At 37.8% G+C, this 27,260-nt stretch overlaps 1 protein-coding gene across 1 annotated transcript in view; it reads left to right on the plus strand.

Moving 5' to 3' along the window:
- IMPG1 (interphotoreceptor matrix proteoglycan 1) overlaps window positions 1-27,260 on the plus strand; it is a 55,719-nt gene that overhangs the window by 21,634 nt on the left and 6,825 nt on the right. The window contains exons 8-14 of the mRNA XM_063153515.1: window positions 1,056-1,114; window positions 2,836-2,856; window positions 4,255-4,508; window positions 5,921-5,997; window positions 6,829-7,327; window positions 22,645-23,201; window positions 23,980-24,199. Coding sequence (XP_063009585.1) covers window positions 1,056-1,114; window positions 2,836-2,856; window positions 4,255-4,508; window positions 5,921-5,997; window positions 6,829-7,327; window positions 22,645-23,201; window positions 23,980-24,199 — 1,687 coding nt within the window. The remainder of the gene's footprint in view (window positions 1-1,055; window positions 1,115-2,835; window positions 2,857-4,254; window positions 4,509-5,920; window positions 5,998-6,828; window positions 7,328-22,644; window positions 23,202-23,979; window positions 24,200-27,260) is intronic.

The raw sequence follows: 27,260 nt of genomic DNA on the forward strand, positions 1-27,260 counted from the left end.
GCTAACAAGCCAACATCTTTGACATCAGTAGAAGCCTCAGATAATGGATGAACAGAATAACTTTAGGAATTTTGTTCAGACTTAATCAGGAATTCATGGGCAGCACTTTGTCATAATTTAATTTCTACAATAAACCTAATGAGAAATGTAATATAAATGTTAAAAGTAATTAGCTGCTGTTGTCTGAACTATTCTTCAAAGGACATACACTCATTGTGCATTACCAGGGTTTATGTAAGAATTGGAACATCTGTCATATTTTCATACAGTTAATAATATTAACTGAATGTTCAGCTATCAGTTTAACTGATAGCAATTAATGACTTGAGGTTCCCAAAAGGTTTTCTTAGTAAAATTAACTAAAGCCCCTCATCAGTTTCATGAGCATTCCTTAGTGGAAGCTGTTTCACTTTCCTGGTTCAGTTCCAGATATGTGTAGAAAAATGGTAAAGGATGCATTGGCAGAGCTGGCAAAAAATGGTTTCTCTGAAGATTTTCAGTATTACCCTCAGACAGAAGTGCCTGCAGACATTGTATAGTACACATGTAATGCCTCTTCTATTCAAAACCATGTAATTGTACTATTGTTTACATTAGAATTAAAAATATATTGTTATTCTGTTTGTACAAGACAGTTAAAACTGTTTAATTTCTAAATGATTTGTCAGATAATCTAAACTCATCTAGAGTTGCTTAATATTTCTAAATAATGAACAATTTACAGGTGACTTGAATCCAAAATTATTCATGAACCAAAACTATTGAAAATGAGAAAAACGTTTGATTCATGTTGTTTTACTTGCTGTGTTATGAAATAGATTATCCCTTGTTTGCATAGTTACATTACTAAGAAAAACAATATTAACAGGTAATACAACAAGTACATGCAAAGCAAATATTGTGTTTAAACTCAGCAATTATGATACCCAAAAGAGAACAATTGAGACTTTCCTAAAGCTCTTTCTGAAATATGAAAAATATTGTCTATGTAGTCATCTTATGATTGCCTTTTAGTCATAGATCTTAATGCTGACTTTTTTTATGGTTTTCTATAGATGAAAAAAATATTTGAGAAACTTCCAGGATTCAAAGAAATCCGCGTGTTAGGATTCAAGTAAGTAAGAAAATGGGGCTCTCCTTTTTGTTGGCTCTGAGGGTTCTCCTCTTCCTTCTTGTCCTCAAAAAGGAAAAGACCTGTAGAATAGTGGGCTGTGTACTTCTGTAAACAGAAAGCAATTTTATGGGGATATCATAGGGGCAATATGACATGAAGTAGAGACACATCCCAAGTGAGACTATGAGGTTTTGAAGTAGTAAAGGTATCTTTGATTCCCCTGAAGCTTGAAGGACACGATAAATTCTTTGAATTGTTTGTTAACAACCCTGTATTAAGGACTTTTTAAAATGACAAGATAAAGAAAGTTAGTAGCCTGATTAGTTAGGTGACAACTTTTTTGTTGCCCTTCATACCTTGCAGTGAAGGTGCCTTGGCAAGAGAGGGTTGCAGGAAGGTTTGTGTTCACACATATAAAACTTTCTCAGTAGTTCTTTCTCAGGCCTTCCTGACAATTAAAAAAGTTTCATTTTTTCAGCAAATTTGTGTTCTGTCTTGCCATTTCTTTTAGTTTTAGCTCCCTTGTGTGGTTACTATAACACAACCTCATTTACTCTTTCAGAGAATAGAGAATCTATAGGGGAGGGGGAGGATATTGCATAAAGAATCAAATGAAAAACAAATAATAGTAGTAAGAAACTGCAAAAAGGAAAGAAAGAGCAGGGGGAAAAAGACAAATTTATGTGGTCTTATGGCACAACATCAGGAACACTCAGTACTTCTAGCAATATTTAATACATGTTAAAGAACACTCATATTGCAATGCAATTTTAGGCAAGAGCATCCTTCTTCCTAGCATTTCTCTCTGCAGAAATTGCCTGGGAAAAGGAGAGAGAAGAGCAAAATAGTCTGAAAATTAGTTCTTTGTATTTTTATATTGAAATTAATAAAACAAAAATCTGCCTACTGCAGTACAAGCAGAGAAAATCTATAGTAGCATCTCATAGTTACAACTTGCAATATCTAACCTCATTTAGTTGTGACTCCAGGAGGTCTGGGATCCATTTTGCTGCCATATCTTGGATTTAGCTGGTATGAAAGAACATTCATCAGGGTGGAAAAATTGGATTGATTCCTAATATCCAGTAATTTAGTTAGCTTTAGGAGTTACAGATCAGCAAAGATGGATGTTGCTGTCCATTCTCTCCATGTAGTACTATTGCCATAGTACTACACATTCTAGCAGCATTTCCCACAAAGCAATGAAAAAAGACAACATCATAGGCATTCTGGAGAATTCACCAGGGAAAATAACTGAGCATTATGTGTAGAAGGACAACATAGTCATGTCTTCCAGAGGTAATTAATGGTTCAAGTTACCCCTGGACTACAGTCTGAGTAGACATCATGGGTGGTAACTGTGATCATGGAAAGTACTGCCACAAGTGCCCATTGCCACCACAGAGATTGGCAGTGACAGGGCTCAAACTGCACCATTTCATGATGGAAATAGGAAAGCTGATATTTCAGACTGCCACGGTAAAATAAAATTCCTGTTTCCCCACACAAACCACAGTGATTCCCATTGTTTGGAAGGGAAAAAATGAAGTGATGTCAATTTCACACAGAGCTAAAAATTGTAGATGACATGTAGAAGATAAGATAAATTGTCAAAAGATGGCTGTGATATGTGTGACAACGATTTAACAGTAAACAAGAATCTTTATTTTTCTTTCTTTTGCAATCCTTTCTCACATTCTTAATTCTGCGATGAAATGAAGACAGAAGAAGGAGAAAGATGGGTAATCTTTCTGTAATTCATAATTGTTTTATAAACTAATTATAATAATTATGATGTTAATAACTTTATTATGTACATAGATAAATCTTTAAATGTCTTTATCTTGATGTGACCAAGTGAATTGGTTGTGTTCTAAGTACAAAATCTGTACTGGAAAGTGTCAGGGACACCTTTAACTTTAATCTGAATGTTTCATGTAATCAAATTTTGTCAGGATGTCTCTGAAGAAAAGAAAATCTTTGACCTAAGAAAATTCACATTTATATGACTAAAGATTTATACCAGCTGTATACTGAAAGAGAAAAGTAGGAAAACTTTATATTCAAATTTTCATTTTTGATCTGCTGTTTCCTAGCTGTATTCCCATGTACACAATATTTCCAATAAGAATGTAGAATTTGATTTGTTATCTCCATTATCAAGGCAAATAGAATAGCAAAGAGACCAGTTACTAGCTTGATAAAATGCAGGAAGTTTTTCATTGGTAATACAAACATCTACAGAGTCTATTGTTGTTGCTGCTTAAAAGTGCTACTGGGGAATAATTTGTCTAGCAGTTTCCCAGAATTTCTCTTTTGCTCTTGCTTTAAAAGGAAGAATTTTCTAATGTGTTTCCTGAATTCTTGCAATGTCATATAAATGCAAATATCTTGCACACACTAGATAAAAGTGAAATTCTTCTCTTTAATGTTATTTGACAGAGTAAAAAAAAAAGTAACATAGTGGAATAGAAATGTTTACAATGTACTCACTATTTTTCATTTAATTAGGTGAATTTAACAGGTATAAAAAATGATGTATTAAAAATGGTGAATATTTGAGACTTCTGTTAAACATGAATGTCTAGGGAGAAGCCATACTCACCCATTTGCACTGGGAAAAGCTAGCTCCCACTGTGAAAAAGTGATTTGCTTGCCACATTAGCTGGCTGTTCTTTGAAAAAGAGCAAAAAAAAAGTCTCTTGTTGATAAGATTTTTGCTTATCTGCAGTTTTATGAACTATCTAATCCCTTTTCATAGGTTCCTGAATAATTAATGTGTGATTATGGGTTCTAATAACCCCAGTGTGCCTTCATAGCTGTTTGAATCAGTAGTCAAGGACTTCAGACTATATTACCAGTTCTACAGATTTCTGAGTAGTCAGATTAAATCAGATTATGTTAGAAGATTTTTGCAATTATCTTCAATGTGGGAATTTTTATTAAAAGTTATGCATGGGAAAAAAAAGGAGTTAGGTGAAGAAAAAGTAATTTGAAGATGACAGTCTCATTAGAAAGAAGTAAATTTGCATTACTCTAACAGAATATGTTATGGCTGCAGATTTGTTGGTGTGGAAAATCATTTCTCAGCCAGTGACTGATTTTGCTGCTCTGGGCATTCTCACCTTTCCCCCTTGCAGATCCAGCAGCACAGTAGCAAGATATGTGGTGAACTTTGAGAGAGATGGCTCAGAAACCAAAGGCACAGCAGATGACATATCCACTATTGGATCTAATAAGGTTGAAAGTGAAAAAATTCCAATTTCTCCAGTTGAAGAGAGGGAAATATCAGCAACCAAACTGACAGTAACAGACCTTCAGCAGCTGGTTGCCACTGCACTCCATGAAGACCAGTCCCTGCCAGTGGACCTTGGAACACTTCAGTTTACTGATGGTCAGTAAAGCAGGTGGCAGGTGCCAGCATAAACCTGCATCTTGCCTTCCCAAACTGATGCCATTTCAGTAAGGTGTCCTTTGCTTCTCTAACAGATGATTTTCATCTGACATAGTCCATTCTCCTTGGTGTTGAAATAAGTTAAGCTTTATAGCAAAACGTGTCTTTATACTGCCTAACTTGCAACTGTATTAGAAGGTTTTTTTTCTTGGTTTTTTGGTTTTTTGCACACTAAGATCATGAAGAGGAGAAAAATAAAATAAATATCATGAGCATTCACTGTATCATTTTAACTTCCAGTATGGACACTCTTCTTTCTTTAACAAGAAAAAAGTTAGATCTGCCTCTAACATAAGATTAGCTTTCTGAAAGCTCTATCTTTATTGTAAGCAAGCCATCTAACCTCTCAGCAGCATCAGAGACATTGGCACCTTAAACAGCATTTGATCCCAAGATAAAATCAGTAAAGTTGTGTTTCACTCACACACTGAAACACAGAGGGAGTGTAGAAGACAAGCTGGGTGTGAAAACCTCCAGCAGAAGCTGAAGGTCTGTTATTCAGTAATCCAGCTAATAAATATCCCTTTCTAATTCATCAACCATTTTTGCAAAGCTAGCAAACTACTTTTTGAGAGATGTGTTAAAAAGGGGGGAAAATAATCTGAAATAATTTTTCATATGAATATTTACTGAAACAACCTCAAAACCCAGACCAAATTTTAGCTACAGTGTTTCATTTGCAAACAGCAGCATTTTCCTACCAAAAAAAAAGTTACTCAGTTAAACTAATACTTTCTGTAAGAATAAAGTGTCATATTTTTTTTGTAGAGGAAAAGTCCCAAGAAAAAAAATTATATAGAACACTTCAATAATAAATATTTTAATCAACTTTCTCCCAGTAGTTAATTCTAATAACCAAACAAACAGTTTGCATGCAGGTACTTTTAAGATCTTCTCTGAGAGGTGAAAGGAGCAACTTGAGCACAAAAGCCAAAACACCAACATTGCAACGGTGTGGACTCAGGGTAAAACTGGAATGGCTTGAGGCTTAATGAGCACAATATAATGAGTCATTGTAGTCCATGCAGATTGAACTGAGGGGTTCACACTTCAGAAGATTTTAAGCATTCCTCCATGGTTCAGCTCTCTGCAGACCTATCCCATTTATTCTAAATAAAGCAAACAAAAAAAGGTGTATATAAAATTTGATTTTCTTTATAATTTCCTTTTTGAATGGGAACTGATGTTTTTTGTCTGTAGATGGATTTTTAAAAGCAATTTTTTGATGGAGAAAATTTTAGTACTTTTTTTTCAATTGAGTTTATGTGTTTTGATCAGTTTTCAATGTTGTTGGTGCTGAAGTATTCTATGCTGTCTCTCTCTCTTTCTAATGTTTTTGATTTTCTTTGCAGAAACTATTATACCACCTAGTGACTTAGACAATGATATCCAAGGTGTGGTCACTATTCCTCTGGCAGGCCCTGATTTGGTAGGTTAATAACACTTTTCATGTTTATTTATTTCTCCATGGGAAAAGAAATTAAACAGTGTTTAAGAGGTAGATAAACACACAAAAAGTTTCTTATGCTGGAATAACATATGTGCTTTTTGTACATTCTGTAAGGATGAATGTTGTGTTGTTTTACTGCAACAGGGACACTGTTTCGAGCACTTACAGGTGAATATTACTACCTGATTACCTTTTCCAGATTTAATTACAACGTAAACAGTGTCTCATCAGTTCAGCAGTACATCTTAATGACAGAAGGAGGGCAGTTTACAGGGCTAGTTAAAATCATCTTTCTTCCACTACTTTTAAAATTACAGGAACTGTGATTAGGATCATATGTACATGCCAAACATTTTACACATCCTACGACTTCATAGCAGCCTTCCTGTATCTGAAGGGGCCTGCAGGGAATATGGAGAGGGATCTGTCAGACAGATCCTGTCAGGATCTGTAGGAACAGGACAAGGAAAATGAACTGAAAGATGGGAAATTTCAGGTAGATATGCAGTAGATGTTCTTTACTGTGAGGATGGTGGGACACTGGTCCAGGGCGCCTGGGGAGGTTGAGGATGCCCCATTCCTGGCAGAATTCCAGGTTGGATGTGCCATTGAGCAACGTGGCCTAGTGGACGATGTCACCATGGCAGGGGGTTTGTGACTAGATGAGCTCTAAGGCCCCTTCCAACCCAACCCATAATACAATTCCATGTTGACTTAGCTATTTGCTAGTTCATGTGGCTAAAGATTATTGCCTTTTTAGCAATGAAGCTCAACATAATAATGAAAGATTCTTTTTAAAAACTTTTTTAGGAGGAACTCCCACTAGGTTATCCCAGTCCAGCAACAGTGGATCAAAGAGGAGATGTATTTGTTGATGAATTTCCAACTGAAAGCCCTGCTATAAGTGAAGAAATCAGCATCCCTGAAGAATTTAATAATTTTATTACATCTGAACCTGATTTTCCTACCAAACCGTCCAGAGAACCATTCCAGGACAGATACCCGTACACCCAAGTTCTTGCTACCGACCACCCAAGTTTCACAGTGCCTTTCAGCGTTCTGGGTAGCACCAGCAGCCCTCCAAAACCAGAGGATCCCTTTTTGCCTGCCCCAGCAGATGACTCTGCTGGCCAGGACTCGCTCACGGGTGGCTCTGAGCCTCCAGGGGAGGCGGCCACCACGGGCAGTGTCACCACTGCCCATCCCCTGCCTGCCACCGAGCCGGGCAGGGACGCTGCGGAGAGACAACTGACTGACACAGCACAACCTCCTCCCAGGGAACTCGACCAAGACAGCCTGTCTGGACAAGGTAAGGGATTTTTGTGTAAGAGAGAGTAGCAGAGGTGCAGCTGTTGTGACACATGCAGTCACGTGTCAGAGCAGTAAGCATTCCTTTCCATTGGGACAGGAAATTCTCCTTCACAACCAAAGGTGAAAAATGTACATTTCTGATGGTCTCTTCAGCAAAATCCTAATGCACCTTAGTTCAAGGTTGTAAAACCCAACAGATGCCAAAGGATAAGGAACACTTAGTACAGAGTATTATGGTAAAATTTCAAACAGGCAGAGCAAAAAAACATGTCAGGGGAAAAAAAAGGGAAGTTCTAGATTAACATTTAAAAAATTGGTACTTAGAACATGGAAAGTAAATTACTTTGGGCTCTACTGCCAGTTGCGGATGATAGCTGCAAGAGTAACATGACATAATTTATTTCAACAAAGGGTACCATGGCTCAGAAAAGCTTCCATATCTACAGGTCTGATTAATGTGAATTTTTTTTTAATTTCTGTTTTCTCTGTTTGTTTATTCCATTTTATCTATGCAGTAGTCATGGAAGCACCCATCTACATGAGGAAAAATACAAAATATACATAAAGAGAAAAATCTGGATAATGCAGCCTTTCAAATGAAAGTACATGATAGATACATTTCCCACAGCTGACCCTGCAAACTAAAGAAAGTTCAGACAAAGCTAGTGGGGTCAGCTTTAGGGCACAGGCAATTTAGGCTCTCCCTCAGAACAGCGAAATATCTGTAAGGTTACTGCTTCTATCACCTCCACCAGCAGCTACAAAGCCATAAGAGCCACTGTGGTGTGCAGGTAGCTGAATTGTGCAGGGCAGGAGCCTCCACTGGCAAAGCAGGAATAGCCATGATTAGGAGGAGCTGCCCTCCATCTGTCCCAGCTCTTGTCTGCTCCCTCTCCAATGCTGCTCCCTGGCCTGGCCTTATCATCTCAGTGTTAGGTGAGTAAACTTAAATTTTATTTACACTTCAAAGCCTGTGCTTCCTGTGTAAGATGCAAGAGGTCACTACAGGCACAAGGGAGGAATTAGTTCTTGGATGAATATTCATATGTGCTTTGTCTCAGATTTTTGACTGACTCTCTCAAAAGGAAAGCAGAGGGCAGGTAAGCACATCATGGGAGTCAGCAGGATTCTTTGATGTCCCCACATAGTCTCTAAGCAATAATAAAAAATCTGCAGAGGAAAACAAACAAAAGGCAAAATTCCAACAACATGCATTAACTCGCACAACAAGACTCGACACTTGGTGTTTCTGGATGTCTAAGAACATCACGCTCAAAGCCTGTAAGTTTGCTCCCTGCTGCAGGAAAGTTCCCTGTTCCCACAGGAGGTTCTGCTCTGTCCCAGCTCAACCAGCTCCCTCCTTGCCCAGGCCTTGGCCTTTCGTGTCCCTTCTGTACTCCGAAGTCTCTTGAAGTCAGAAGAGGGAACCCTTCTCCTCCTTTCAAGATGTTCCTCCTTATCCAGCATGCCCAAAGCCAGCAGGAAGGGACCTTCATCCCTGCTGCCTGCCCACATCCTGTGAGGCAAACAGGCCAGGCAGAGCTGATTGGAGAGCTGGACAGGGATTGCATGGTGATAACATCCTTCACAGTCCTTCACAACAGGCCTGCCTGGCAGAGGTGTGGGAGTGGGGAATGTCCATTCATCACACAGCCTGTAAAACCCAACCGATGCCAAACATAAGGAACACTTAGTACAGAGTATTATGGTAAAATTTCAAAAAGGCAGAGCTAAAAAACATGTCAGGGCAAAATAAAAAAGGAAATTCTAGATTAACATCCATTCGTGTTTTTCTAGATTAATGCCCATTTGTGTTTTTCTGGATCAAGCAAATCACTACATCACTGTTTTAGAGAGTAGAGGATGTAACAGGTGCCACCTGGGAGCACACAACCCCACTTGGGAGCACACAACCCTCAGCTCCTGACTGGGAGGAGCACAGCACATTTCATGATCATGTTGTTGCATGGTAGCTAATGCACTGAATATAAACTTCCCATTCTATAATGTTGCCTTTATAAACAGATTTTGGAAATGAGAGAAAAACAAATACTTTATGATTAGCAGAGTGACTTAAAGTTTAGAAAAATCACTTCTTACAAGAATCAGCTGTCAAGTGTTCCTGAAAATAATGTTTATGATGAAAAGTCTTACATGCGACTATTTTCAAATGCATGCTGAGGAGTCTTGTAGTGCTACTGATAAAAGCACAGCATACCTTCAAATAACATTCATTATAAGTGTGGAAAAGTGCTACATTTGCAGGGAAAGGAAAGTCATGCATTTTTCATTCTGTTCACTCATTGCGTTAGGGACTTGATGTCATAAAAACTGCATAAAGTCACATATCTATTTCCCAATTTCTTAAACATCTCTTGCCTATGAGCCTCAAATTACTGAAGGGAAGAAGCTGAGGATCTTTAACTCACTTGCACTGACTCCTTAAGAAATTATTTGCTGCATATTTAGGTTAGAACCTGTCAAACTGCAAAATAGAACAAAATCTAGAGCTGTAAAAAAAAAAAGCCTACCCCAAAATAAGGCATCCTATCTTGTTTCACCTTGTTGAATAAAAGTAATGTCTGAAACAAGCACCAGAGTATAAGAATTCCATCATTATTTCTGCAGCTGAGTAGTAGGAGAAAAAAATAATTGTTCCCTGTCTAAAAAGTAGGAATGCCATGTTAGCAATGGCTCAAAGCTGCAGCTATTATATTTTCTTAAAAGCTTATACTACACAAAGCATACTGCATGCCTAACAGTCAGGAGAGCTGTTGAAAACCTATTTATTGAGTTTTTAAAATGTACACTCTTTACTCTTTAAAACTTTTTTCCCTTTTTAAAGCCTTTTTCAATTCTGGCAGTCCTGTGTGTATGGTATTTCCTGTAGCCTTTTATTTCCTGATATATTGTGCATTTCATGGGAACTGATGGAATTCAATCTGGAAATTCAGGTTTTATTAAAGTCACCAGTGTTAGTACTATTAATTTTAATATGGCAGCAGAACGTACCTTGTACAAAATATTTCACACTTTGTTCCTGGCTGCATTTCATAGCTGCTTTTCTTAGTAACATTGAAGGGAAAAAACGTCTTTAAACTGTTTTTGGTGTGAAATGGCAGGAACTACTCAGACAATGTGTATAAGTTTGGGCAGAGGATTAGGGTCTAAAGAGTTGTCTGACATTCTACTGTATTAGTTTTCAACCTTTTTCCCATCCTACTCTCCAGAAGATGGAACACATTTCTTCACCATGTGTTTAGAAATCTAAATTCACTCTTCTTTACCATGAAAGGAAAAACTGGCTTCCAAAAATAACATAGTCTGAGGTTTTTTTAGGTATTAGCTCTGTTTCAGAGGTGGGCTTTATTGCACTGTCACATGTGCGCCCTGGGAGCTGGACATCACTACAGACTCCTGAATATTGAATGTCTACATCCTACACCAACTACTTTACCTGGCCCTGCCCAAGATCACCAAGCAAGTAATTTAAAAATTTCTTTCACAGTTTTTAAAAAGATAACCAGCCTCAGCCTCACAGACATAAATACAGGCAAAGTTCTGCATACAACACCTAGAGAAAGGTGAGCAGAAGGAGGTGAGGGATGAAGAGTCCATGAGAGGTGTCCTTTGAAGCCATGGAAGAATGGGAATTGCCAGGTGTGGCAGCCGGGGGAGGGATGAGCCAGGAGCAGGCGTACAGTCCAGGTAAATGTTCATCCCAAAATCCTGGCCATCATGGAAGCAGCATTATTTCTGGAGAAGTTACTGCAAAACAAAACAAAGCTGCAGTAAAATCCTTCAGCTACTCAGATGTACTGCATCTGTTTGAGGAGCCTGGATGATCCTCAGGCTTTCAAGAAGGATTCTGAGAGACAAAAACTCTGCAGGGTTTATTGCAGGGTTTTTTTCTGTGACAAGAAACCACTGATAAGATTTCTTATGGTTTCATGATGGTCATATCTCTGTATGTGTAACTGATAAAAGCCTCATTAATTATTGCCATAATTAATCTCATGTTCACACAAACCTGCTGTGAGTTGTCCCCATTAATATTATCCTGCTGCCCAACAGTTAATTAGGTGGCACACTCTTCACTCAGTCTTATTTCCAAGTAAATTTTAGGAAAAAATCTCAGGGCTTTGTGCATTTGTGGATTTTTTCCATCTCTGTTTCAACCTCAGCTGCCTTAGCAGTGTCTTTGCTTAGCACAGTTTTCTGTTTGGCATAACCAGCATTGTCACAGAAAAGAAAACCCCGTTGTTTCTTGCAAGAATCTCTCTGGATGTTCCCAGGATTGGAATTCACCCATTCATTGTGCCAGGAACGCTCATCAGTTTTTTCACATCAATGGATAGAGCAGGTAAGAACTCTTCTGTTCCCTTAAATATTTTTATGTTTTCTTTTTATGTTCTTGGATCATAAACTGACAGGATTTTTCTTGACATTTTTCCCCATCAGCTTCTCTCTGTGCCCTTCTTCTTGTCTCTTGCTGCTTCAGATGTGCAAAGAGTGTTTTTTGTGAAGGTTGCCTGACGTTTGGAGAAGTGAACAGGTAGGTCTAGCAATGTCATTTTCTCAAGCACCTTATACAATATTCACTAGTCTGAAAGTTGTCTATAAATTGAAGATAAGGGGGAATAGAAGAGTTCCAGCAGGCTCGTATTAGGATATGCTGGATTGAAGGAAATATTTTGATCAATTAGAACTGCCTACACAGAGTATTCCTGAGGAATCCTAAACATATTAAAGTAAGTTATTAGCATCTGGTCAGAATTTAATGACAGCAATCTGCCCAGCTGTCTCTGTGCTGGGAACAGCAGGAGCAATTGGAATAGAACAAAATCTACATCACGTCTTCAAAATATACTTAGAAATGCTGAAATGAAATGACTAATCCAAGCAAAACAGTTTGAGAGAAAGTGAGCACTATCTATTTTTCCAATTTAACACATGACTTGTTTAAATTATTAAGCTATCCAGTCACTTCTGTTTTACTTTAAGGCTAAGCTTGTCTTCCTTCAAATATTATTTCTTATTCATGACCCCCCAAATACACAACACAAATGAACCAAAACAAGTGATAACTTTCTTTAAACTCAATTAGTAATTCCAATGACTCATTAAAATGACTGTGTGAAGTAGTGAAAACAATTTATATTGCTGCTAAGAAAATTTGCTTATCCAGATGCAAATCTTCTCGTATAATGAAAAAATGTAAAATAATGTATAATAATGAAAAAATGTAACACCCCGTTGTGCACCTATGAAAAGAGCAGGAAGATAGACCTCAGTGCTCCACACTTGTTCAGTCACACTTTGTAGTCAAGCCTACAAACCATCCATAATTCTTCCTCTTTGTTACAGTGCATGAAGGAGCTCTCACTCCAGGAGGGGTATATATGTGTTGCTGCATGTGGTTTAATTCCACTTTGTTCCAGAAAATTAATTTTCTTTAGAACTAAAGGGCGAAAAACTTGAGGCAGTTCACAGATTTTAGACATGACTGCAATAATTCTAATTGTCTAATAAAGGCAAATATAAAAGGCAAAAATAAGTTCAGAATTTGAAGGGCCAGTATCACAAATAATTTTAAATGTGTATTTTAAATATATTATTGTCCTGAATAAAATTAATTTAAAACCCCTGGTCTTTGCAGCATTATAGTCAGAAGGATATTCTAAAACAAATAATACAGACATCTGTGCTGGGAGTGTAAGGTTAACATTTGTCATGTCATAAATGAATGAAACTAATGAAGTTTACATGTCATGTAGTCCAGTTGGAACAAATATTAGGCAAAGTGTTTCTGCTGAGACTAACATGCCCTAAATAATGCATTTCCCTCACTTATTAAAAATCCTTGGTCTTGCTAGAAATGCTGGGTTTAAAAAAAATTGTGTTATGATCAAATGGTACTAAAACTTTGACTTTCTAAATTATTAATCTCCTCTCTTTGGGGAATTCAATATGCTCCAGCATAGGAGAGTCCACTTGACCTCAGACTGGAAATTTTTTTAGTCTGTTCCTTGTTAGAAAAAAACTCATGCCACCTGCATTGGACTGTTATAAACAAGTTGTAACTTGAGTGCTCTGAATAACCTCTGCTCCATCATCTGCTCCATATCTCAATGGAATTTTGTATCCCTGTCTACAGACAGGGCTTGGCCTTCTAGCTTTGATCTTCTCAGCCATCTTAAGATGCCTTACATCGATAGCACAGATGCTAATATCAATTTAAGCTGCTAGTTAGTCAGTTTGAAAAACACTACAGTGTTTAAAACTAGCAAACAAAAATACATAAAAATCTTAAATGAGGCATATTTGCAATAATCACATTAAATTTAATGTGCTTCGTGTTTATGAATATTTACAACTTAAACTGCTGTCAGGGGTGTCATAGACATTTTGGTTTTAGTTGCAAATGCAAGTAACTTCTGACTTTAAGTTGAAGATAACATGCAATTTTTCTCCCATAAGTCCTTAACATTTCTTTCTCAATTAAACTTTCTATGAAGTTCTGTAGAGGAAAAAACGAAACTCAATTTCAAGCAATGACATCCAGGTGTAAATTAGAAGGACACAGAAATTTCACTTTCATTCTGTAGAACAGTAGGATCATTACATGCATCAGTAAGAACATGATTAAACCAAGCCTGGATGCAAAATATTTTATTTCTTCTTCATTTTACTGAATTTACATGTTTGGCCTTCTCTTTCATTCTTCCCTAGTTGATAGACGTTTTAAAATTAAATTATTGTAGTATACAATATTTGTAGAATAGTGGTGCCAACAACAGAGTTTTATAGTCAAAAGTTTATAGAGAGTCAAACATTCCTTAATAACCATCTTTATTGCCATGCAGTTTGGAATAATGGGCTTTCAAGCAGAGTTGGAGCAGGGAATTGCTGGCACAGAAAAGCCTGCTGGGGTTGACTGTAAAAACAAAAAGTATTATTCATGAATGGCATCTTCATAGCTGAGGATTTCAGTTCCTAAGGTCCATCTACCCATAACAATTGCCATATTTTTAATTTATCTTTCTAGAGGTGGAAAGAAATCAAGTTGGGAAAATATTTCAGCACATTTCAGTCCTTTCTCCTAAATGTATATTTAGCCTATAGCAGTTGCTGAAGCCCTGGTTAAACTTGTATTAAATAATTAAAATAAACTCAAAGTTCCATTCTCATCCCTATTCTAAACCATCTATATCTACACCTATCTATCCCTGTGTCTTCTTCACCATGTCAGAATCAGACACTGACGCTTCAAAGGGAAACAATAAAAATCAAAATTATGCTGAATAAATCTTGAAGAACTTCACAATATGCCAACATGATACTGAAAACCTTGAATAATAATAATAATAATAATAATAATAATAATAATAATAATAAGTAGTAGTAGTAGTAGTAGTAGTAGTAGTAGTAGTAGTAGTAGTAGTAGTAGTAGTAGTGTGGCTTGAGGAGAATGCATGCCTGAAAGCATCAAGGCAGATGATTTTAATGGTGATACGTGGCAGGGTAGAAGAGAATAGAGTCAGCATCAGTTGCAGTTACCAAAGATAATGATTTTTTTTTTTTTTTCCCTGCTGGTTAAAAGGAGGTTCTGCCCTTTTATTAACAATTCCTTTAAAAACTATGGCAAGAAGGTTAGTGTTAGTAATGCTTACTAGTTCTTTCATGGGGAGTGAAGAGAGTATTTTATGGACAGCTCACTAGCTATTTTTTTCCTATTTCTAGCTTCCCAATGTACCTGTAAGTTCTATGAGCAGTTTGAGTAACAATGTTTAATCTTTGTATTGTCACTGCTACTCAACAACAATTGGAAAAGTTAAATGAAACTCACGTACATTAATCCAGTCATTTTATGTGAGAACAATCCCAAATATTAATTTAAGTGTTGTTTTTTGAAAAGCCAGCTCATGGCATAAGACTTCTGCACCCCACTGTTACGTGAGGGTCTCTTGGGGGATTGCACACAAACCTGGGGCCCATGGCTGTAAGGACAATTTTCCTGCACTGTGGGTTTATCGTTGAGCATCCTGCCTGCCCCCTGACAGGAGTGCCCTGGCTGCTCTGGCTGCTCAGGCCCACAATCCAAGCACGATGGGTGCGTTTAGCAAGCCAAGTCTGCACTAAGGCATCTGACCCAAAGTCCTTTTCCGTATCAGTAAGACTGAAATGCATTCCTACAATGAAACATAAAGCCAGAAGGATCTTCCCTCTTAAATATCTCCTTCTATCTCTCTCACAGAGTCACATTTTCCATTTCAAAACACTGAGAAAAATCAGACTACATACATTCAAGGCACAATTTAGAAGACCAAAACCCTCCTCATTCTATAACTTTAATTGCATGAACCATTTTCTCACACAAGTGACTAGATGGTACAAGGGGGAAAAAAGTTCAGTGCTTTCATTTTTCTTGGCAAGTCTTAAATTGCTCATTTGATTATGAAATTATAAGAGAATCACTGGTTTTAACGTTCTAATTTCATGTTTTTTGTTTCCGTTTCAGGTCCTTGGTCAACACATTACTTGAATTTGTATCATGTAACTTGTATTTTGTTTTTTTGTTTTTGCCATTTTGTAAACTAATAAACTTTGTTACCACAAAACTGTCTGATGGTCCCATCCTCTACAAAAATTTGCTCTGAATTTTGTCTGTTGCACAGTTGAGAAAAATAGAGAAAATGGGCAGGAATTTGGAAATCACTTTAAGTTCTGAAGGATAAGCATTGTTACTTGTCAGATTTTGTTTTCAAACATTCCAATATAAAATAAATCAAAAATAGTATTCCAGGTTCTCCATTTGGGGTTCTCTAAAACTTTTAGTGTCATACAGCAGTGTTTGCAACATTTAGATGAATATCTTTTTATTTTTCTAAGTGTTTGTAAAGGCCCATGGTGTTTTCACATAGATTTCATTATTTTAAATTCATGAGAGGAATTTTTCAAATTTGATTGAGAGCATTTAACAATGGGAATAAGAGATGTTAAATCCTCCTGAAGCTATTGTTTTAATCAAGAGTTTTCTTATTTGGTTTTGATTCTTTTCTTTGTAAAAGTGCTTTTCTCTTTGCAAATTCACTGCTGCTGGGGTTTGCTTCCAAGATTAGCATGGTATCTTTCTTGTTTAATATATATTTTCATATGATATATCTATGGTAGAAAATTATGCAGAACTTCAATACAAAATATCTTACAATACAAAACAGCCATGGTATCCCTGGCATTTTTAACATGTTTTTATGTAAATGTACTTACAAATCCCCTTACTTCACAAGAGTATTTTATTCTTGGTTGCATAATTTTTAGCAAGGACTTTACTCAGAAAACTGACGTTCAGAGTGCTTGAGCACTAGTATGTAATTTTATCGAGCAATCTCAGTAGCAGAAGAGGTAAAAGGTTCTGAAAAGGGTCAAAGTGACTTGTCACATTATGGAAATAACCTGCCACTGACCTACTGTCCATACAAGGTATCTGATAATGCACCTCAACTTTCTCTAAAATATTCTTATATTCTACTCAGAATTTTGGGTATGCTTTAAACAGCAGCTATTCCTGTATTGTTTAAATTATATCTGTGTTTCTGAAATGCTTAATCCTCTAAAACTGCTGAAAAATGAAAATGCCAAAGACACTAGCTAAGGTTCAGCATCAGGTTTCTCAGCATATGAATTTGATACAGGTCTAAAAATAAGATTGCTCAGTTAATAGTTATCTGTTCTATCTCCACCTGTTGTACTTAAATTATTAACTTGAAGTCAAACATTTTTTTAAAAAAATATTAAATGTATTGATTTCATTGTTTCAAAGTTTTACAGAAAGAGTCTTCTTCAGAAAACTTTTAATTGAAGTGACAGAAGTCCTTTATAAAACCGCAAATTATTTATATAAACATATTTACAAAACAGCAAGCTGAATTACTATTTTCAGCCATGCTATGGCCAGTGCATGTGAAAATTACAATCAAAGAAAGAATTAATTTTAATCCCACAAGAAACTGATATTTCAGAGGGCTTGTACTGGTACAGAGACCAAATATGAAATTGTTCAAGACAGATGTGACTCCTTTCTGCAACAGACTTCCATAAAGTCTAGGGGAGCCTCCATTTCCCAAGGACAGTTGCATCAATCAAAATACTGACAGGCATTACGGGAAGAGAATTCTTCACCTGTACTGAAAATTCTGTACAAGTTGAGTAAGACTGGCTGGCTTGCAGCAGTGAAATGCTTATGGACAGTCAGGCTTTAGTGAGCTGCATCATTCTGCTGCTCTCAGGCAGACTTGGCCACTGTGAGGGGAAAATTGCAGAGCAATAAAAGCAGTCATGGCTTGGCTTTTTTCTTAATGGTTTTCTCTTAATCTTTGTGCGTTGAAACAAGTGAAAAGTTCTTTGCATTTTGTTTCTTCAGTCATTGCAGAAGTAAATAATGCTACTGACCTCCCAAAAAGAATTCATGGTAAAGATCCCAATGAGATGAGGGCAATGTCATAACACATCCCCAGTCAAACACACAGTCTGTGACCCTTCACAAATTACTTAGCTAAGCAGGAAAGTCAGTAAAACAGGGTTGTCTGGTGCTGAACAGAAGGTTGGCCTTGATACCCATGTGGAGATAGCTAAAGAATCATCCTTCATTCCTAACGAACATATAGACAAGATTAGTGAGCTTTGGTTGCTCAGTGCCCTGAATTCTGTAGTGGTTTAAATGTTCAGGTCTTGATTTCACAAATTTCGTCATACTCTTTTATGTTTTCAATGTCAGATAGAAGTAAATAGTCCTGAGAATAATGAGAGAAGATTATCATTACTAAGCAGTATTTTATTAAGATAGAAAATACTCTTCTTGTGACATCATGTGAGAATGACATTTATCTTTGAGGCTGAGAACATTGATAATGAAGCACAGCTGCAAGGTATGGAAATTTTCAAAATAAGATGAAGGCTTCTAGAAGTTACACAGAACACCACAGTAGTGGAGTGAGTAGCAGAGCTAGAGCTGTGCTCTCAGGCTGCCCTATGAAAAGTTAGACTAGTCGAGAGCTCCAGTGTGGATGCTAAGGAAAAAGGTTAATAGAGAAAAGAGTTTTTAGGACTGGAGGATGGAGGAGAGATGGTGTGCATTCCCAGCGAACTCAGCTTCTCTGTAGTCAGTGGAGAAAGAGTTTTATGGATTCAATGGACACTGAACCTCATTTCTGGATGGTCCAAACAGACAGACAGAATGACAGTCTTAGATCACTATGGCTCTTTTGTCTTGGCTTTGCAGTTAGAAAGATGAATGTAATCAGTAATCATGTGTTGGGAGACACTTCTTGTGATGCATTAGGTTAATGATCCTCTTCTCTTAATTCTCTTAATCCTCATATTACTTGTGTCTAGTTAAAATTAAAGGCCTCGAACATAAATTCAGCACTTTGTCTATACACAGCAGTCCTGTGTCCAGGGATTTAGTGACATTTCAGGCACCAACAAAGTATGTAAATTTGTAGAATGCATCTACCTTCTGTATCTATCTGGTATTGGCATCAGCAGAGCTGCACACAAGGTGATTCTTACCCTGTATTATGAACCAATCTCTTAACAGCACATTTTCCCTTCTTTGGTTATTTCTTTCAGCCAGCAAGTATGCAAATATATACATAGACATTGTAGCACTGTAACTTTCATATACAGAGCATGTACAGAATACCCACCAGTGGACTTGGGAAATATGTCAGTGCTTATTATGCTCATGAATGAAAGGAAATGCCAGGACCCCTTAAAGTATAACATTCTGGGCCTGCTCATTAATGCAAACCCTCTAGGAAAATGTCTCATGACAATTTGACCTTTCCCTAACAATTACTCCTTATTCATGGTCAATTAGAAGGGTTTCCCTCATTTTAAAAAATATGAGGACCAACTAATCAGATACCTAAAATGAAGTTGTTGAAGTGGCAGTTGATTTTTTTTCTGACAAGTCAAATCTGCGTATTTCATTCCCTCAGCAGGGAATAAATGCCTACATGGACAACTCCTTTTACAAAGATTTAATATAGCATGGGCACAGGAAAACGCCTCTTAATTTAGTGTTTTCATGTCTTTGCCAATGGGTGTCTAATTTTTGTTACAACACTCTCGGTACAATACTGTCCTGCCTTGGCTATGCAGTACAAAAAAAAAACCATCTGGGGAGTTCAACGAACAACTTTGTGAGAGGGTAAGAGGTGGCTGAAATTTGAGTTGCAGTTTTTATTTTAGACATCAGCTTTTAATTCCATTGTATTGTTTAACCTTCAATGTGGTTACTCTGGGAGTATATTTGATTTCATTGACTTATTTTGTGCCCTCTGTGGATTCCCTACACCTGAATGATAGTTCTATAAACTAAACTTTTTGCTGAAATGAAATATGCTGAGACTGTGTCTAAATCTTCTGAATTTGTACTTGTAGAGGTTTCATAACATAATTGTCTTCTGATGTGAAAATCTCTTCTAGAAAGCAAATTGGTGAAGTTTTTACAAATAATTCCTTTGTGATGAATGATGTAAGTGTATTTTGTGTTCTGTTGAAAAAATTTACACATATTTTTATGTGCATATGGATTCACAGATTCATAGAATAAGTTTGATTGGGAGGGATCTTTAAAGGCCATCTAGTTCAACCCCTTTACAATAAACAGGAACATCTTCAGCTAGATTAGGTTGCTCAGAGTCCCATTCAGTCTGACCTTCAATATTTCCAGGGATGCAGCATCCACCACCTTTCTGGGCTGCATGTTCCAGTGTTTCACCAATCTCATAATAAAAAAGTGTTTTCTTTACATCTAGTCTGAAAATCAATATATATTGATGTAATATATAAACCCAACATTTTAAATGCAAAGGGTTGGGAAGGGTTTGTTTTTCATTTCACTGACTAGCAGGTCAAGGGAGGTAATTCAGTTCTGAACTCCACTCTTGTCACAACCCACCTGGAGTACTCTGTTCAGCTCTGGCCCCTCCAACACAAAAAAGACCACGGAGTCCAGAGGAGGGCCAGGAAGATGGTCAGAGGGCAGGAGCCCCTCTCCTATGGAGACAGGCTGAGAGAGCTGGGCTTGTTGAGCCTGGACAAGAGAAAGCTCTGGGGAGAGCCTTTCTTTGCATTACAGTACCTAAAGGAGGTGTACAAGAAAGTTGGATGGGGATCTTTTACAAAGTCATGTAGATACAAGACAAGGGAGAATGGCTTTAAACAGAAAGAGTGTAGATTTAGGTTAGATATTAGGAAGATGTTCTTTACTGTGAGGGTGGTGAGGCACTGGAACAGGCTACCCAAGCAAGTTGTGAATGCCCAATCCCGAAGTTCAAGACCAGGTGGGATGTAGCCTTGAGCAAGCTGGTGTAGTAGAAGGTGAAGCTCCCCATGGCAGGGGGGTTGAACTAGATAATGTTTAGGTTCCTTTCCAAACCAAACCATTCTTTGATTCTATGAAATGACTAGGTCTTCTCTGTTTGATCCATAGTTCCTAACTTCTTAGGACTGAATTTTATTGAAGCCTTATGTAGACAGATGAAAATCTTGGTAAAACGAGCTGTAAATCATTGCAGTGCTGATTTCAACATGTCACTGGTGTAGGCAAGTCTGGCAGCAGTAACATGACACCTGTTAGACAAAGAACAGGTCAGTGATTCCTGGGTTTGGGATGGTGCTGTGCCACAGTGGGTGCCCAGCAGCCCTTGATGTGAGCCCATTTACTAACAGGAGCCAATACAAACTGTTGGGTCACTGCTTTCAGATGGAGACACAGTGATTGCTAAGAACTGGCAGCTTATAAAAACAGGTGATAGATGCTCAGAGATCATCTTGGTATGCCCTCAAGGCCTTTTAAGTTACTTTGCTTGTAATAAGAGGATGCCAGAAGACCTTTATAGTCTATGTATAGACCATATGTAGATATATATACACACAGCTATGTGCCGGGCATGCAATATATAGATAGTTGTGCATTTCTGCGTCAAATTTGCTGCAGTTTCAAAGCCACTTCAGTACAACTTTCTCCTGTAGTTATCTTTCTAAAATATAATCTGCCTAACAAATGCCATCACAATGGTGTGTGCTGGAGTGTGTGCTCTCGTGCTGAGAGAGATGTCTGTGGGGCTGCAGGCTCATCCCATCAGTAGATCATCCTGCATTAATGCCTCAGGCACTAATGCCAGCAAAGCTGTTCTGAGTTCTCTTAACTGATAAGTGACTCTCACTCCTTAGAAGCATAACAAGTAATAGCAAGAGCTTTGTAAACAGAGAACATCACTAGGCTTTGCTTTTCTAATCTGTCCGTATCCTTAATCATACAAGAAACATGAGGACATGGCAAGAGAAGAGCATCTGAGTCTTTCATTGAAATGGGAAGGCAGGACAATTGCCACCCCATTCAGGCAAGGATATTCCCAATGCAAAACTTTGCTCTCCTTTCATGTTCTCATTGGCCACTGGGATGTAGGGAAAGGAAGGGAGAAAAATTTCTTTCCATTCTGCCAATAAGTGTTTTTGCCTGAAGGGGGCTGCTAAAAGTTCCACATGAAGGATGGTATAGCCCTGGAAAAGGACAAAGGCACCAGTTTGGGCAGGTGGCTTGGTGGAGGACATAATTTATTGTGAAGTCATTGTGGCCAGGTAGCCTCAAGCCAAATTCAAAGAGTCACATTCCTGACACTTTAGATTTGGATTTCAGCTACAGTTAGCACATATCCTAGATCCATGCCAAGCCCCCATGGGAATATCATAAAAGTTCTGCTTCAGGTGCAGTAGATGGCTTCTTAAGGTTTGAATATTTTTTCATTGCTGCTGTTGTCTTTTGGGTAAATTGACACAGTTAGCTTCTGGAGGGGCTGTATTGTTTTTGTAATCACATTTTAAGATTACTGGCAAATAATAGCTTTAGCTTTTCACAGAGCGAAGCAGAATGACTCTGGCATACAAGCATTCCAAGCAGAGAGCTCAAAGCTCCAATCTCCCCTTTCAGACAATATAAACTGACAGTGTGATTATGTACCTTCAGAACAAGAATGTGCTGTAGAGGTTCAGGAAAGACTTGCCAAGCATAAATATTAGACATAGAACCTGCAGAAATCCCATGACTCAAACATGTGTATGAGGTATTTTGTTTCAGTAGACCTTCTTGGTGATGGCGTTAACATTTTCATATTTACATAAGGTTAAACTTATTGTTAAAAATGTTCAGTGGAAATACCGTATACATTTCTTTTTACCATGCTTGATGCTTTTTGTGCTTGCTTTTCAGCATAGCTAATTCGGTTTTATCATGTTTTCCTGCAGCAGTTAAGATCATGGAAGAACCAGAATCATCAGGGGATGACATTTTTGTTACAGCCAGCACTTATGAAGGGTTGCCTTTCTTTACTGCTCCAAGTGGTGTCTCTACCGTGCAGCCTGGAGCTGTCATCACCGATGTGCTGCCACCAATAGCACCGCTGCCCGCAGCCACCAGCCCGTCCTACAGCCCCTCTGAGATCATTGAGCAGTCCCTGGAGTTACCAGGTCCCTCAGTGCCAGCCCCTGAGGGGATTCCTGCAGATGGCACCGGGATGGGCGTGCAGGACATCGCGGCCGAGCTGGATCAGATGGGCGCCGTGAGCACGGCGGGGCTGGACGAGGGCAGTGGCTACATCCCAGTGCTGACCACGGAGCCTGCAGAAACCACCCCTGCACCCGTGCTCAAGTATGTCACCACCAGCTCCATGACCACTGCCGCCAAGGGCAAAGAGCTCGTGGTTTTCTTCAGCCTGAGGGTGACCAACATGCACTTCTCTGACGACCTCTTCAACAGGAGCTCGACAGAATACAAAGCACTGGAACAACAGTTCATGCAATTGGTGGGTGAAAATCAACCTGAACAGCATTTGTGGCAGCTGGGTGCAGTTTAAGGGAATACACTGAAGTGAACAGTATTTTAACAATACTAAACCCTACTAGAGTTCAGTCTGATAAGCTGTATTTTAAAGGATCCATAAGCCTGGGATGCTCTTAGAGTCTGAAGACAGGGTTTATGAAGTCAGTGATGAAAGATTTTACTTGATCAAGAGAACCCAGATATATGCCTAGCATGTAATTTATTTGGCTTTTTCTTAGATCCACATCAACACTATAGCAGTGCTGATTATATCTGAGACTTGTGTCTGCTTGCTGCATTTAAAAATAGGCTTTTAAAAATATATCATAGCATAGACTGTGATTAGATATGGATTTTCTCTGTTGGTACAATAGGGCACAGGTCAGCTCAGCTATAACATGCCTATTATACTATGCCCTAACCTGCCTGGATTGAATGTTTGAAAATAATTAAAGTTGGCAAAAAGTGAGGTAATTTTTTTCTCTTCCAGATGAATAAACCTCCCAGCTGCTATGCATTTCATTACAGGGGAAATTGCTGCCCATCCATCTCAATACATTATTGAGAAAAGAGCAGAAATCCAGAAGAAGATACTGCTAAACAGAAAAGTTAATTTGGTCATGGAGCTTAACAATTGTATTAAACTCAGGAAAATAAATCTGTGATGTGTGTACTTGATAATGAAAATTGACTATAAGAGAAATTAATAGCAGGTAGACACTGACAGCAAGTTAAAATAAAGGCAAATTTCTGTTTTGCAGTTACTTCCATACCTTCAGTCCAACCTTACAGGTTTTAAGCACCTGGAAATTCTCAACTTCAGGAATGGAAGTGTGATTGTGAACAGCAAAATGAAATTTGCCAAGACAGTGCCATACAATATCACAGAAGCAGTACACTGCGTTTTGGAAGATTTCTGTGATGCTGCAGCTCAGCACCTCAATTTGGAGATTGACAGCTATTCCCTGGATATTGAGCCAGGTAAGATTGCATTACTAATGTATATGCTAAATCAAAGCTAAGCAGACAATCTTTTTTCAGACTGTTACAGCTTCAGAAGTATGACTGTGTTGGAAACAACCACATTAGCAATATCCTTCCAGTGATAGGGGGTAATAAGATGAAAAAAGATGTTGCAAGTTCTCTGCAGATGTATTTTCTTACTGTAATGAAAAGCTGGGTGGAGCTGTTGGGCTGTGCTTGTTCACCAGCTGCTGCTCAGAGACAGAGTGATCTCTGGAATAAGTGCTGGGTGGAGACAGGTATAGGAAATGCTAATGTGCAGTTTGCAGGTCTTGCATTGGAGTATGGAAACATAATTTCTGGTGATTATTGCAATGTTGTAAGCAAACCATGGTTTAGAGCATGATTTGATCTTTTTCTAAAGAGATACAGCATTCAAAACAGAAGGAGACAATGTGTAGGAATAATTGGATTCTACAGATACTCACTAATTGGGCATGACTTTATGTAGTACTCCATAGATTTGTAATTCTAGAATCCCTCTGGATTTATATCTTTCAAATAAGTTTGTAGTCTTTGCTAAACAGTAGAAAACCAGTAACTACACATCTGGACACTATTCTTATGTCAAAAACTTAGTGTTTTCAAAAACTACACTATTTTATAAAATTAAAGCCTAAATCAATTTTCAGGCTCTGGCAATTATTTCAGGGTTGAATTTAATTTAATTGTCATGGAGAAGAACAATAGCAAAAGTATACAGATGCCTCAAGCAGTTTTGGTTAAGCTGGTTTTTCATTTACAGATCTATGACAATTCTGGAACAAAAATCCATTTAAAATTCAGTTTCTAACCAGTTTTCTTTTTACATATGTCTTTGTGGCCACTAAAAGCATAGGTAGCTTGTGGTAAAGAAAGCTAACAAAATCACAGTATTCTACCCTCCAAATAAACCATAATAAACTGATGTTTGATGAATAAAATATCAAATTAGTTAATTATAAAGAGTAAACTTTGGACTGCCATATGTTCCCTGCTTTAGTAATGAATTTTTATTAAATAAAAATTAAAATAAGAAAGATCCTAAAATGCAAATTCATAAAAAATTTTAAATCTTTCATCTTCATCTGATATGCTTTACTGATGTGGTATTTCAACATTAATTCAAGAAAACAGAGAATTCATTACAGAGAATTTGTGGAGAGAGCTGTTTTATCGAGGCTTATAAGCTTATTAGGTAATATATAGTAGTATATATAGCTTATAAAGTAGCTTATAGAGTCAAAATAGAAGAAATTGTGTTCACAAAGCCAGTGTATTCCAGTACAGGTGTGGCAAAGCAGGTGCGTTTTAATTTCAGAAAACAAACCAAAAAAATTAAATCCAACCGGTCTATCAAGTTAAGGTAATATAAGCAAATTCCTCTTTATTGTGAAACTGAGAGCCATCTAGTGGTAATGATCTACCAAAGCGAAACATGGATGGGAACTGAGAGTCCAAAATCCACATCAAGAGTCAGCAGCTGTAAAGGGCTGACTGCACTGGTCCTAAATAATACCATAAAGAAGGACTTTTCAAAATACCTGCATGAAATATTTCATTAAGAATTAATAATTAATTTTTATAATTGATTTTTTAAAAATAATTAATAATTATTTTCTATGGAAACAGAAAATATAACAAAGTATGCATGTATGTGTTAAGGAAGATGAAATATTGTCACAAGAACTCAGCCCAGCCAAATGCTTGAGCCAAGCTCTACTTGTTGCTGTTGTTGTTGTTTACCTGTGCTCACACTCCCAGTCCAGGAGCACAGGACGTATCAAGCCAACATGCACACTGCATATAGCAAAGGGAAATGGTGCACACTAAACCACTAGTCAAAAATTAAAAACAGGAATTAGCCATAAAATTATCGAGGGATTATAAGTGATCAGCTCTGATGGATTCATTTCTACCATTGAAGAATATCCCAGTGTGTGTCTGAGATTTCCAGTATTCCTATAACAAATGCAATCTTCATTTTCCATTTAAATTAGTATTGCTGAGCATCTGGTGTATAAAGCATGAATGGCTGCAGAAGATAACTCTCATCCCAGTTACAAGCTGCAATGTCCAGTACAAACCTTCCCTTTAAACTACATCATTATAAAGGGCCACAGAGCCCAGCTCATACCTGTATATCTGCTCTCGTTTCCTTCTCTGCTCTCTTTTCCTTCTCTGCTCTCTTTTTCTTTTCTTCATTTTTTTTTATTTTTATTTGTTTTCCTTTCTGTATTCATATATCTTACCAGGGCTGTTTGATGGCAAGAAAAGGATTTGTATCCCCTGATCTGCTTCTCACCTTTTTGCCTTCTAAGGCTTTTGCCCCATGGTACCCAGGACACAGACTCCATCAGACAGGACAGGTGGATGCAGCCCTCCTCCTCATCACCCCATCAGTACAAGTTGGATTGGCAGAGAATGGGAAAGGAGAAGCAAAGTTGTGTAACAGCTGTCTCTGATTTGGGCCTTCCCATGAACATCAGCAGGGTCCTTTTCCCTTAATCTCACAGAGGCATCTCTTACTAATATTTAAAAAACAAAAGAAAAAACCAAACAGGATTTTCCAATGTTATTATACCATAACACAAAAAACCCCAAAAAAGCAAACAAACAAAAAACCCACCCACGCAAAAACCCCACACTACAAAGCCTGTAATCATATTCTTTGGAATATGACCGTATTTCTACATTGTGGGTTTTAGGATTGTGCAATATTCAATAATCTAATTCCATTCCTCTGTTGTGCCCTAAATTATGTGTTTAAGAACACATAATCAGAGTTGAAATTATTTCATAAGGCTGTAGCACAGGATCCATGAGTATGATGATAGCACTCACAGCAAAAACAGGGTAAAATCATCCAAATGTGAAAATCCTTGTCAGTGAGATGAAAATAAACTCAGTGCATAACAGAGATGGGGTAAATCAGTGCAGACGTCACCATGACCTGGCTGTGTCCTGTACAGGAAGAGGCTGGTGTCCTTCCATGCTGGACAGCATCCTCCTCTCAGCCCACCCGAGTGGCAGGCCAGTA

The sequence above is a fragment of the Melospiza melodia genome, chromosome 3 (assembly GCF_035770615.1).
Source record: "Melospiza melodia melodia isolate bMelMel2 chromosome 3, bMelMel2.pri, whole genome shotgun sequence".
NCBI lineage: Eukaryota > Metazoa > Chordata > Aves > Passeriformes > Passerellidae > Melospiza > Melospiza melodia.